This window comes from Helicoverpa armigera, chromosome 15, assembly GCF_030705265.1.
Source record: "Helicoverpa armigera isolate CAAS_96S chromosome 15, ASM3070526v1, whole genome shotgun sequence".
NCBI lineage: Eukaryota > Metazoa > Arthropoda > Insecta > Lepidoptera > Noctuidae > Helicoverpa > Helicoverpa armigera.
In genome coordinates, this window is record NC_087134.1 from 1,623,740 (window position 1) to 1,637,972 (window position 14,233).

Below are 14,233 nucleotides of genomic sequence, written 5' to 3' on the forward strand. Positions count from 1 at the left end.
GTTAACATTCGATTGGTAAAATTTGACAGATTTGGGCAAGCGGATCTGCTGGGGTACGAACGAATTAACAAAAAGTTTTATCTCTTTATTATATTAGTATCTATATACCTAGTATAAAAAGGCTAAGAAAACATGTACTCTGTTTTATTTTAAAGCAGACTCATAATTTTTTTCTTGCCATAAGGTTGAGATGCCTAAGCATTGATTTACAAAAAATAAGTCCTCTCTGAGACACAACAGTCGTAGGCACATATAGTACAAGCGTCCGTTTATTCTAATTAAATAATCTATGTGTAACCAGTGTCTTATAACACGGGCTCAGCAGAATACCAAGAATTGAATTCATTTGGACTTGGACCTTGTGTTTTAGACAACTGCGTCGTAACATATGGATACAGGTGAGCAGTTTAATATTTATTCTTAAATTATTTTAGTACACTGTATAAAAAAGTTAAACTATTTTGAACATCATGGAGTTTCTTGCTCGTTCTTCTCCATAGGAAGCTACTTTTGGAATGAGCAACTAGAATCAAACCTATTTATAATTTTTGACGTTCATAAGTGCTTGTAAAGGCCTAAATTAAATAAATGATTTGATTTCTAATTAGGTATTTTTAAAAATAGTAAAGAATCTAGTGCATTTTCGTCTTAATAGATATTTATCACAAAACAAAAGTTCAATTTCGAGTGCGGTTTAACTTTCCTGTAGGCTTTTTCTTCATGAAATGAGGTTTTACTTCTTAGATTCATTACAAAAAACATTATGGGCCGATTTTTAAACCGCCAGATAACGTATTATTTTCGGTAATGAATTGTGCGATTTTCGACAAGTAGATTTGAACGCATTCTGATAACTCAGGCTTTGATTTACTTGAACTTCCGAATTGGAATACAAAACTCGGAATCAGCACTTTGTAAAGAATAAATGTGTATTAAATATGTTTGTATGTGTTTTAAAGGCAGTGAGTGAAGTGTAGGAATTATTTACGGTTCCAATAGATATCTTTAATGTATTATATATTTCCGATGGCTTCTTAGGAAATGTATAGATTTAGGAAGTGTTTTTTTAAGTAATTTAATTAACTCAGTTTTGGAACTATGTTGTACTAGCTGTTTTCCCGCGGTTTCATCCGCGTCCCGTGGTAACTACTGCCCGTACCCAGATAAAATATAGCCTCTGTAACTCGGGGGTAATCGAGCTTCCACATAGTGAATGAGTTTTTCAAATCGGTCTAGTAGTTTGGAGCTTCTAGGGTTAAACAAAAACAAACATCTTACTTATATTAGTATAGATATGCTACGAGTTGCATACAATGTAGAATGTCATTCCAGTAACATCATTATGCACTTCTAACGACACAGCAAAATTTCTAACGAGTGTTCATTTATCGCCCGCTACAAGCGTTTTTTTATTCATAGAATTGTAGTAATAAGTAACTTCTTGAAATTATTGGGCCTATTTCATTGTACATGACATTAACATTTTTAACCTTTATTTAATGATAGTATTTCATTTCTATACTTTTTATATTTCTATACTATGCCATTGCCAAAGTTACTCTGTCCATCGGCCCGGGTTTCATTTCTGAATTACTGGGACAAAAATATAGAAATAATAAAATAGTTTGGTACTGGGTTAGAGTCTAACCCTGTATCAAACTCTAGACTCTAGAGCCTGATAAAAGAAATAGGTAAGTTATCCGGGTGCGGGAAGTAGTTCCTTCGGGTCGCCAGTGGAACCGCGGGTAACAGCTAGTTTCTAATATAACGTTAATTAATATTATTAAAATAGATAGGTACTTCAGTTTTGCTCTTTATAAAATATTCATCTTTAAAAAATCCCTATTTTTTCAGATTCTGTATACGGATTGGAACAAGAGCAAGATATACACTATGATTCAAGGTACGTGCATAATATTCTTGTAACGATTAGTTCTATACCTTTCAATTGTCTAGCTTGTTGGGCCCATCACAACTATTTTATATTTCCATCTTAAGTACATTGTAGAATACAATAAACTATATCAATATCTCCGTTCCTAATTAATGCCATTTTAATCGCTCCAGCTGTTTTAACGTAACAAATAAACGTCCCTCTATGATTAATAAGTCGACCATAAGGATCGTCTTCCAATTCATTCTACCATTGGTCGATTGCATTGATTCGAACGCAGTCCTAAGATTATTTGTACCAGTCCCAAATTCAAATTAAATTACTTTAAATATTTTAGTAAAGTAACACATTTTAGTCTGACAACATAATAAAATACCAAATGCAAATATACCTTTAACTTTTTACAGTATACATCCATCTTCTCGTCATCATGACGAGTGCGGTGCTATCGTCATGCTACTGCCCCGATGAACTGATCCACGGTATTGGTCCGTGCTCCTTCCGCATCCACTGCACCGGTGACATCCGAGGAGTTCGCCTCCCCATCGAGTGCACCGAAGCTACCAACTTCCCCGTCAACGTTGAAGTCACCATCACTGACGCCGTCGACAGTTTCGACGAAACCACAGACTTAGAATTCCTCAATACAATCACCAGCCTCAAAATGACAGGACAATGGCAACACGCTAAACTAACCCTGCTCTCCTACACTACCAAACTACAAAACTTAGTACTCGTCAACAACTGCATCCAGAACATATCAGGTGGACCCTTCTATTACTTAAACAGTCTCATTACTCTTAATCTGTCACACAATAGGTTAACTGACATTTCTGAACTCTTCCAATTCGAAAATCAACCAAATAAACTTAAAGTACTCTCACTTGCATACAATGCTATCGAGATGTTACCAGGTGACGCTTTCGGTGAACTATCCTCTTTGGTAGAACTTGATCTGTCATTTAATGCTATTTCTGATTTAACTGAGGAGCCATTTTTCAATCTTACTAAACTAGAAAAGTTAAGATTGAATAATAACAGAATCAAGGATTTGAATGGTGCTGTAAACAGTTTACAAAACTTGAAACATCTGTATTTGAGAGGCAATTCTATACAACGCATAAATGAAGAGTCACTCATGATTATTAAACACTTAGAAACCTTTGATATTTCATGGAACCAGTTGGAACAAATTGAGCCGATCATGTTCTCAAGGCACTGGAACCATTTCGGTAACCATTCCTTTTGTAAAATCATTCTCACTGGTAATCACATTACTAATTTACCAAACGCAACTTCCAATGAGATTTTTTCTAGATTTGCCAGGAATTTAGAAAAAAATATGAATATAAACATAGTTACTGAACTAGATTTATCATCGAATGTGATTTCAAACATTGAATACAACGCATTCCAATCCTTGATGCGACTCGTTACTCTTGACTTATCTAAAAACAAGCTCATTGACTTTAGAGTCGACGCCAATGATCTCGCTGACATCAAATGCTTGAACCTGAGTGGTAACTACATTTCCCATTTGTATTACGAAAGTTTCGTATACATGACAAACTTGCAGAACCTTGATTTGTCTCACAACAACATTAACTATATACCCGATATGACTTTCAACAACAATTACAATTTGAAATATGTTAACATGACTTTCAACGAAATTGCTAAACTTGATAATATTTACATAAGAATGTTCCACCCGGAAGGTGGTAGCTTAGACCTTTCCAATAACGGATTGTTCAAGCTTCATATACCACACGGGGAAGGCATAAGACTAGAGAAACTAATATTACGGTCAAATATTATATCAGATCCAACACTAGTAGACCTTAGCCATCAAACAGAACTGAAACAACTTGACATGAGCGTCAATCAAATTGAAGATCTGAACTCGACATCACTCTTGCTACCCGAGTCGACCCTTATGTATCTAGACTTGACTTGCAACAAAATACAAAGCATAGGTCCGGCGACTTTCAAAAGAGTGCCCCATTTGAAAACGCTTCGGCTGGGCAACAATCAGTTGACGAAGTTAGAGTACGGAGCATTCCAAGGTCTAACTGATCTCTCGAACCTGGATTTATCCTACAACAGGATTACTTATTTAGATTCAAAGTATTTATTGGACTTGAAGTATCTACACGTGTTGTCTTTGAGATCGAATGACATGATTTTTTTGGACATGAACAGTTGGTACGGGCACAAGGTTGATTTGACGTTGTATGTTGACAATAACAACCTGACTTGCGAGTGGTTGGGACGGGCTTTGAAAGATTACAACAACGGGTACACTAGAGTAAGACCTACAGCGTTGGTTGGTGGCAAAGGCAAGAATACTTTAGAAGGTATCCCCTGTATAGCTGACGAGTCTGAGAGATTAACCGGTGCTTCTCAAAACGTACTGGCTGACGAGCGTTTGTTGGTAACCAGTCAAAAGATTCTAGAAGAGGTGCGGCAACAAAATTATTACTTTAGGAAGTTTTTTCAGCAACAAATGGAAAAATCGAAAGTTTAAATAAGCTTCATATGTCTGGATTTCAGTGTTTAGCTTTAAAGTGTATGTATTTGAGGAAGATTATGAAGTGGGTACTTATTTATCTTGTTTATTATTTTGAGTGAATTGTTTAGTACATTTTTATAGAATTAGTATGCAAGATATTTGTCGCAAAACTCTATAGCGGTCTGCAGCTAGGTTCCGTACCTGAGTATGCGCATTTACAGACACAGGTTCAGGAAATTACCTACCTCACTGGCTCCTGCGTGAGCCGCTGAAATCTAAAAATGGTTTCTACGCAGAGACTCGGTCAAAATTCTGTAACGACTACCATTTTGAAGAGAACTTTTAGATTTTCATCACTTTGAAAACTGAGATTTTGTTACTTTTTAGGATTTATGTCTTCGGTTACTCGCTGTTTAACTTCAAGTTAAATACTACTTTTAATAACTTCAAGTTATAATCTTGTACCTATATGAAATAAATACGTAAATGACAATTTGTATGAAAATGCCTGCGAATAATCGATATATTATGTAGTTCTAAATGGGGATCTACTTGTAGTCATAAATGGGAATCATACCCAGTTTAACCTGAAATGTTAGAGGTATTAGAATTGAATTTATTTGCTAACATGTAAGTACTCGTAGATATAAATATTCACCCCAGTATTTACTAATGTATTTTGTAATAATATAGTAATATTGTGTTCAATAAAGTTATAATTATAACCGTTATTATATTGTTGTTTTTCTTTTCAATCATATCAAAAACTAATCTATGTCCTTTCTCAAGTTCCAAACTATGTCTGTACCAAATTTCACACAAATTGGTTCAGTAGTTTGGGCGTGAAGAAAAGACAGACAGACAGAGTTACTTTCACATTTATGATATTAGTTAGGATTGTAATTTAGGATTATGAAAAAGCCCCTTGGAAACTACTTCGCGCATCCCGATAAAAGGTCTAGTATGGGCTATCTACCTAACAGAAACACAACATTTAGAAAGAATTTTCCAATTCGGTCAAATAGTTCTTGAGATTGGCGTGATCATCAAACAAACTCCTCAGCTTTATATTATGTAAGGTAATATATTTGTAGCTAGCTATAGATATTGAATTGTAAGTATAGCAGTATTGGTAACTCGTCTCGAACCTACGTTAAGATAAACACGTTTTAAACGAAACAAAGAAATAACTGACATATGTACTGACAACTAGACAATGTTATAGTGTTTAACGCAAGATAATGTTCGACACAAAGTTGCCATTGTATTAACAAATAGCCGTTTGAAATGAAATGTATTTATTTGCCAGAATATAGGTACCTAGTACCTACATTATGATGGTGTATACAGTAAAGAAAAAGAAAAAATAGTCTCACTGTATTCAACTTATAATTTAGTCATGCAAATATTTAAGTGTTTCTATAATCTATTTTAAGTTTTACCGCGGTTTCACCCGCGTCTCGTGGGAACTACTGCCCATACTGGGATAAAATTTGGCCTATGTTACTTGGGAAGAGTGAAGCTTTCCAACAGTGATGGAATCTTTAAATCAGTATAGTAGTTTGGGAGCCTTAAGTTACCCGGGCCGATACCCCTTGGTAAGACTGGATGTCAGACTTTCCGGCTTCTGACTTCCTGATGCTCAAATGTCCATAATCACCCTTAAAGTGTCAATTATGTGATTAAAAGTTATATTTTTACGACTTATTACGTGGCTTTCTTCGCTCGGCCTACGTATCGTGGGAATAACTCCACATAGGTACCCGAATAAGAAGTACCTAGTCTAAAACCTGCTTTTATAAAAGCTCAAGACTTGAATATTTTTTCAAATCAGTCCAGTTCCTGAGGTAGCACATTGAAACAAAGTCTTCTACTTTATAATATTAGATAAATAGTATAGATATTCGGTCAGATAGGCTGTCGCTCCTTGTAAAACACTGGTACGCAGCTGCATCCAGTTAAGCCGACCCCATTATAGTTGGGAAAAGGCTCGGGAGATGATAATGATAGATATTCACAGACAATCTTCACTACCCTGATCCTTGCTTTTATCAGCCATTAGCCATTGAATTATTTGACTTAGTTTAATTATCATTATAAAAATAAATGACGATAATTATTCAATTCTAATCATTTGCTTGTCAAGTTGGTCAAAAGTGCATTAAAATTGTTATTAATTAATGCTATAGTAAATGTATGTTTGTGTGTGTTACGATAACTGATGCTACGTCCTGTCAGCTTTACTGATAAAACTGCCAAGCGTGATCTGTTTGTAACGGCCATGGATCCGTATCAAACCATGGTAGTTAATGTAAAATTATAATGAAGACCACTAAATAAGTGTTGGTATGTAATATATTGAAAGTAATAAATAATAGTAAGTTGTTATACTTACTAACTTTTGCGTTATGTACACTAATATTAAAAATATTTGATTGTTTGTTTGTTTCACGAATAGGCTCCGTAACTACTTACTTGACCGATTAAAAAAAATCTTTCACTGGGTAGCTGCATTATTTCCGGTGAACATAGGCTAAGATAAATATTATGTTTGATGATAGATAGGTACCACTTGCCCAGGTAACTGGGTTGAGATAGATAGACAATTGCTCCATGTAAAACCCTGGTACTCAGCTTCATCCAGCTAGCCTGGAAGCCGACCATAGCGTATGTCGTTCGCGTTGTATGGGATAAGGCTGAACGGATGATGATCCAAAGTACTTTTTGCCGAATTCTGACTGATAAAAAACAATATCGATTTAAAATTACTCGACTGAACCCTAAGAAATAATGCGCAATTCTCGCATTTAGTCGCCAGTGTAACAAGAGAACGGACATAGGAGTCATTTATATAAACAGTTGTTATTTTTATGTTAAGAAAAATATTTTATCTCTGTAAGTACTTTTGAACATTTATTTTGGACTAAGTACCTATGTATGTATGTTTAAAATTGTTGATAGATTTCAATGAGCGACTTTCGTGTTAAGCAGTATTCTTAACCTTTATTTTGAAGAGGTTTTCACGGTAAATCGGCTGTTGCGTGTGACCTGAAATTTGGTATAGGTATATGTAGGGAAGAGTTTTGATGTTCCTGGATTATATTTTTTTTAACCGTAGTTTTAAAAAGTTTTATCTTACAATTACATGACAAAGACAATTCAAGATTTGTTTTTATTTGTACCTGGAAATGTTAGTAAGGTACCTACTAACATTTCCAGGTAAACAAAACAAAAACTTACTTATCACTCGAAGTGACATCAGAAAAGAAACTGATCACTTATTGTCTTATTACAATACAAAAGAAATACTAACGTCAGCATTGATAATTTCCTTTTTTTTGGGAAGTCAGTTAAAACAACAAAGATTACAATAAAAAATACTATTTCGGAGTACCGTTAAGTTTCCCTATTGAACTGGCTGGTAAACTCTATTGAAGAAAATCTATTTAACCGACTTCAAAAAATATGGTTCTCATTAAATAAAGCAGCTGACAAAATTACAAAAAAATCTTTCATTTTGCAGGTATGACATCATAATGGAGTATCGAATATTTTTTTGTAAGTATTTCTTGTTTAGATTTTTATTTCACGAAAGCGGGACAGTCGTACCTGTGTATGTAAATACATACACACTGTATTTGTATGACTGGGTGAATATAATGTTCTATACGTACCTACTCTCACAAGTATGTATGGCACACCGCTTCCGTGAAGTAAAACATATTTATCAAATTTAACGTTATTGTTTATATTTTAAGTCCCAAATGTGCAAATAAGGATGCATCTGCACGGTGCAAGTAGCTTGCGCATGTTGAGGCACATGCGCAGGTTATATGCATTTAAAAACGTGCGGGTCCAGCGACCCGCGCATGTACCAAAGCTAAATACCCACCCGCGTGCTCTTGTCACTTGCGCATGTTAACTTGCTCCAGCTACATGCACCGTGTAGACGCACCCTAACTATGTATACAGTATATTGATATCAATTTATATACATATTTTCTTTCGAGAGGACTTACTTTTTAAATGTATGCGTAGAGTTGTTTCCACAGCGGGTTCCATTTTAATTAATTTGAGGTAGTAGTTGAGTGTATCTGCCAGACATGCAATCTAGGTGTATCTATATAAGTAGGTATGCTCATGATGTCTTGGCTCTACTTAATTTCGGACAAGATTCTACCGCTGTGAGAGGAATATAACTATCCTATATTTATTATTTGTAGGCCTCATCATCGCGAACTTAATAGCGACGTCACAGCAATGCACTCAAGAGCTCGACTCTCAAGAATGCCGCTACATCCTACACTGCATGGACTACTTGACTGACAATTTCGGCTGGAACTACTATCGACGCAATTACCATAGTATGCCTGGAATCGATACCGCCGAATGCCCCAGTTACGAAAGCATAAACTACGCAGGATATCAAATGTACCCCGTACATGTTGTTATACAGTCAGCACAGCACAATCTTGGCTCACTTCCTTTAACCAGAAGAAGTGGCGACGAGCTACTACATATCGTATACTCTTTAGATTTAAGCAACAACAATTATCAACATACTCCAGTCCTCAAAAGTATGGAAAACCTTGCCGTTCTCAACATGTCGCGGAACCATTTAAAAACAGCTGTTTTGTCCAACATGAACGTCTTAAGTAAGTTACGTGAAATAGATTTTTCGTACAACAGGATAAGTGATATCAAAGTCGAGGCTTTCACGCATCCTTACAATATGTTAAAAAAACTCAATATGTCACATAATTACTTGGTTAAGATTCCCGATGCTGTTTTTGATAAAATTGATGATCTGCAAACGTTAGATTTGTCGCACAACTACATTGAAGGTCTGAGTCCGTTTACCTTCGAAGGCAGCAGGAGTCTGTTACATCTCAATTTGTCCAACAACAGATTAACAGACATCAATTCCTCACTCTTCAGATTCAGTGAGCTAAAAGTTCTAAGCCTCAGTGGCAACAGAATAAAAGATCTAAAAGAAAGCGACTTTGAAAAGTTAAACAAACTTGAGATTCTTGATTTGAGTTCAAACTCTATCAAAACAATAGGTTTTAATGTGTTCCAAAATATGGTTCTGTTGTACAGTTTAGATTTAAGCCATAATGAGTTAGAAGTTGCGAACAAAGATGCGTTTGCTAATTTGAGATCTTTAAGTATTATCAATCTCTCGACGAATAAACTGAAGTCTCTGCCTAAAGACTTGTTCAAAAATAAAACAATCAAGGAGTTTTCAGTTAGTGAAAATATATTAGAAGGTTCGCTATCAAGGGGCATGTTTGAAGGTATCGACGTAACCACATTGGATTTAAGTTTTCAATTATTGACGGCAATAGAAGATTACGCTTTCAAAGGTCTTGTAAAACTTGAATCTTTGTATCTCAATAACAATGATATTTCTTCACTATCGAACATGTGCTTTAAGACATTAACTGGTTTGACACTGCTGGATTTATCTAACAACAAAATCGCTAGCATTGACTTCGACAAGGCGGACCTGACATATCTTCAGACCTTGTTTCTGAGAAATAATCAACTGGTGCAAATAAAACACGAACACTTTCAAAGTTTAAGTAGTTTAGCATTTTTGGATGTATCCCAAAACGCCATTGCCCAGTTGGAACCGAGTTCGTTCGTATCGTTGAGAAGTCTGATCAGTTTGCGACTGTCTAATAACCCTTTGTCGGGGACATTACAAACTGACACATTCAATGGCTTAGTTTCATTGCCCAGCCTTGATATTTCTGGCAATTTACTGACAACTGTGCAAAACGCATCATTCAACGAAATGAGTGAATTAAAAGAACTGAACATGTCACATAGTAAAATTAAAGATTTACAATATAACGTTTTTGCTCACACTGGGTATATTGAAACGCTTGATCTATCGTATAATGAACTAGAATACTTCTCTGTGAACATGACAGATTTAGTAGGATTAAGCGCTCTATTTTTAAATAATAATTTAATCAAAGAAATTTCTTCTACCACATTGTATGGAATATCAGGCTTAACTAAATTGAACTTAGCTTCCAACTTAATAGAAAACATTCACAATGAATCATTCAACAGTCTGATTGAATTGCGTTGCTTAGATCTTTCCTATAATGAAAAACTTCAGTTCAGGAGTACATTGTTGGAAAAAATGAAAAGTTTAGATATTTTAAAACTATCCGGGATCAAAACTGCTGTTCATTTCACTCAGTTTGACGAATCAACAATTACTGAAGTAGAGATAGCAGACGCAGGTCTAAATAACATAAGCGCTTTGAATCTGAGCGCGTTCACTCACATGAGTACTTTGGGATTGAGGAACAATAGTATATCGAGGATAGACGTAGGAGCTTTCGCAGGAATAAGCACTCTCAGATATTTAGATCTGAGCTTCAATAAAATATCCTTCATCCAACCGGGAGCATTCAAAGACAATGAACTCCTATTTTCATTAAATATTTCTCACAATTACTTATCAGCTATCAGTTATGGAGTGTTTCGTGGCCTCATCTACTTGGGTACTCTAGACATGTCATATAATAACATCAAAGATTTGCAAAGTGAAAGATTTTATGAAGTAAAAAGTTTAACTGAGCTGATTGTTGATCATAACCAAATTAATTATGTTAACGCCGAAGAATTTTCAGGCTTATCGAAGTTGAGTATAGGAGACAATCCATTGCCTTGCCACATTTTAGTAATACTTAAGAAAAGAGGCGTTCCTTTTGAAATAACAGCTATTAATATTGATGAACATAGTAGTGAAAATATTGATGGAATAACCTGTAATAAAGATCAAGACCGTCCGATTGTTAATTCAACAACGACTATCAGTGACGTCACTGAAAAGAATGGGGTGCTTTTAGATATAAGAAACATTTTGTATAATATGAGCCAAAATACTAACGTTCAGGATAATAATGACCATGCTATAGAAAACTTAACAAATGCTATTGAAAAGTCTAACATCATAATTAACGAAAACTTCGTACAGCTAGCTAACTTGACATCCAAAGTAATAGATTCTAATAACAATACAAATATGTTGTTGAAGAAAATATTGAATTCATTGAAAGAAAATACTGTGACTACTGTTGCCACTACGCCGTCAGTTCTTTTAGGCGTCAATGGCTCTCAAAATACAGATTTGATTCCATACATAAACAAAATAAGAAAAGAATTAGAAAAAACCATAGCAGATGAAAAGCAAAATATTATGAATGAATTGGAAGGTAAATTCTCTTTAATTCAATATCATACTGAAGCCATGCCCACAAGTCCTAATAACGAGAAATTAGTTTCAACTACGGAAGCTTCAAAATCTATATTTACGGAGACGTGTGTAGCATTGATATTATTAATTTTAGTTGGTTTAGTGTTATATAAGTTTTATAAGTCAAGAATGTTTGTTAGAAGTCGAATGTCTTATAGTACTCGGGAGTTGCCGGGTGCCATGGACAATTCAACTCTGTAATTAAGTTTGGACTATGCTTATGAAAAGCTACATAAATTGTACTCCAGTAGAAATATTGTAATAGGTACCAAAATTAGTTGAAGTATTATAGGTAACATTAAAATGTTAAATCTTTAATTTTTAAGAATCTGTTGTATGCTTTATTGTGTAGACATTTTTCTTATAGAATAGGTCTTGACTCTTGTAGAATAAAATATTACTTACCTATTTCTATAAATATGTCGAAATAATGTATAGAGAAATGTATTGTTTTCGAAACAATTTAATAGTATCTAAGTTAATACGTTCTTTCTTTCAAAATATGTTAAAACAAAAGGTTGTTTTTTGATTGGTTGGTATGACTGAAATTGGTTGTAAACAATTTATACATTAAAAATAAAAAAATAAAGAACTTTTCAAATGTGAAATGCTACGAAGATCGCTACAGTATGAGTTGCTTTATTTTATTTCTTTTAAAACGTAACTTAATTCCTATCTTAAACTTCAATAAAACAAGTATTTTCATTGGAAAATAGGGAAAGTGGGAGTAGAGACTGCTAGCACCTAATTTTATAAAAAAAAACTAGCCGTTTTCCCGCGGCTTTGCCCACGTCCCGTGGGAACTACTGCCCGTACCGGGATAAAATGTCTATATCTATACCTTTGTATCTTAAGAATGAAACCCGCTTTCCGTTGTCACGACATGACATAACATGAAAACGGCTTGACCGATTTGGCTGAAAATTTGATGGAAGGTTACTTAGACCCGGGAGAAGGTTTTAGAATAGTTTTTTGTCACCATCCGATGATTACAACAAAATTATTGGATAACAGTCTTGTATGTTAATTTACATACGGCGAACGTAAAGTTGCAAAACTAGGTATTCATCACTCGTAACCAACCAGTCTACGGCATTTGACAATAACGAAACGATTACTTGTCATCTTCCTCGTATTTTCCAAACTAAATATATGATATCCACTTCCAGTTTGACGTAATTATTAAAAGGCTAAAGCAAAATTAAATCTCTAACCGCATAGATAGATAGGTTATAGAAATTAATTGTAAGTCATTTGAGCCGTAATATTTACTAGCAACACTCAGGCGGGGACTTCCCTGAATTACAATATAAGTAGGTATGTAATTATCAGCGTGATAGTTATTTTTGCATTGGTAGGTAGTAAGAATTTACTGTATTGAAATCTACCGATAGTTATTTGAGCGGTGTTTTTACTGGCAACACTGAGGCGGGGAATTCCCTGAGTTACAATGTAATTATCAGCGTGATAGTTATTTTTGCGTAGGTAGTAAAAAGGTATCTAAATAATCCAATACATTATACAAGGTGTTACAAAAAAACTCATAAAGTTAAAAGAGTATTTAATTTTTTTTCATAAAAATACTGTATGGTATTTCTTAAAAATACAGAAACGCAATTGCGACTTGTCTTCTGTTTCAGGTGCTTTGTTATAGTGATGATATAAATCGCTTACCATGTGCTAAAATACTTGTGCACCCAGTTATTTTGTCCTCCGTATTGTGCACTATATTATGTTCTGGGCAGGTAGATGATTTCCTCAGAGAGAATAGCCACCATGGTCGAAAATATCAACAAGCAATCCTCAAGCCTAGAAAAAAATCTAAGGTATTTTGTAGCGCCCTGTGTAAGATATTTGCTTAGCGATGACAATGCATCATAAATATTGTTTAGGTATACTTATTAAGTAGGTTTGAAAGAGTATATAATTTGTTGGTAGAATAGACAGTAATGACGAGTTAGTTTCTTTTATTTATAAAATCTTCACTGCCAATTTTAGTAAGACATATTACAGTGCACAAGCATTTGCGCAGACACAAGTGCACTCACTATTCCTTCACTCTCATAGCCCGATGGGAGCGCAATCCGACACGAGAGAGAGATCAGGCGCAGGACTGACAGTTATATGCTCTCCGATACACGGGTGTATCAACTACCAACTTCCAGACTATGGCCTGCTTTGTGAAAGTTTCTGAAACCGACCGACCCGGGAATGGAACTGTAAACCACGGGCTTAGAAGTCAATTTTGCAACCACTACACCAACGAGGCAGTCGCCAACTTTCCATCGGGGTCCAGTAGGGCCAAGGCCTGCCGGGGCTGCGGGATTGTTCGAAAGAGTTACCGCGGCCCTGGTACATAAAAGGCCTATGACGGAACACGACGGTTTTTAGTCAGTAAGAGTCTGTCACTCCCTCACCGCTGCTAACCCACAGCGGGAGGGGTCATTTGATGATTTTTGAAGTAGTTAGAAAAAGTCACCAACTTTAGTATAAAGAGTGTGAAACAATGACAAATAACAAAACGGTATCGAGGGTAGAGGACAAGGTT

The 14,233-nt window shown here is 35.2% G+C and overlaps 1 protein-coding gene across 1 annotated transcript; it reads left to right on the forward strand.

The window, feature by feature from the left end:
* The first annotated feature begins 284 nt into the window (after positions 1 to 284).
* Positions 285 to 11,965, forward strand: LOC135116634 (uncharacterized). The gene is made up of 6 exons (XM_064038242.1): positions 285 to 398; positions 1,855 to 1,903; positions 2,302 to 4,419; positions 7,205 to 7,301; positions 7,930 to 7,964; positions 8,630 to 11,965. The coding sequence occupies exons 2-6, from the start codon at positions 1,894 to 1,896 to the stop codon at positions 11,884 to 11,886; spliced, it is 5,517 nt and encodes a 1,838-aa protein (XP_063894312.1). The 5' UTR covers positions 285 to 398; positions 1,855 to 1,893; the 3' UTR covers positions 11,887 to 11,965.
* The last annotated feature ends 2,268 nt before the right edge of the window (positions 11,966 to 14,233 follow it).

Bases quoted from the DNA above. Each gene is read 5' to 3' on its own strand.
- LOC135116634 (XM_064038242.1), top strand. The intron at 4,420-7,204 runs AAATAAGCTTCA...AATAATGCGCAA, and splicing joins AATGGAAAAATCGAAAGTTT to TTCTCGCATTTAGTCGCCAG. The intron at 7,302-7,929 runs GTAAGTACTTTT...TTCATTTTGCAG, and splicing joins AAGAAAAATATTTTATCTCT to GTATGACATCATAATGGAGT.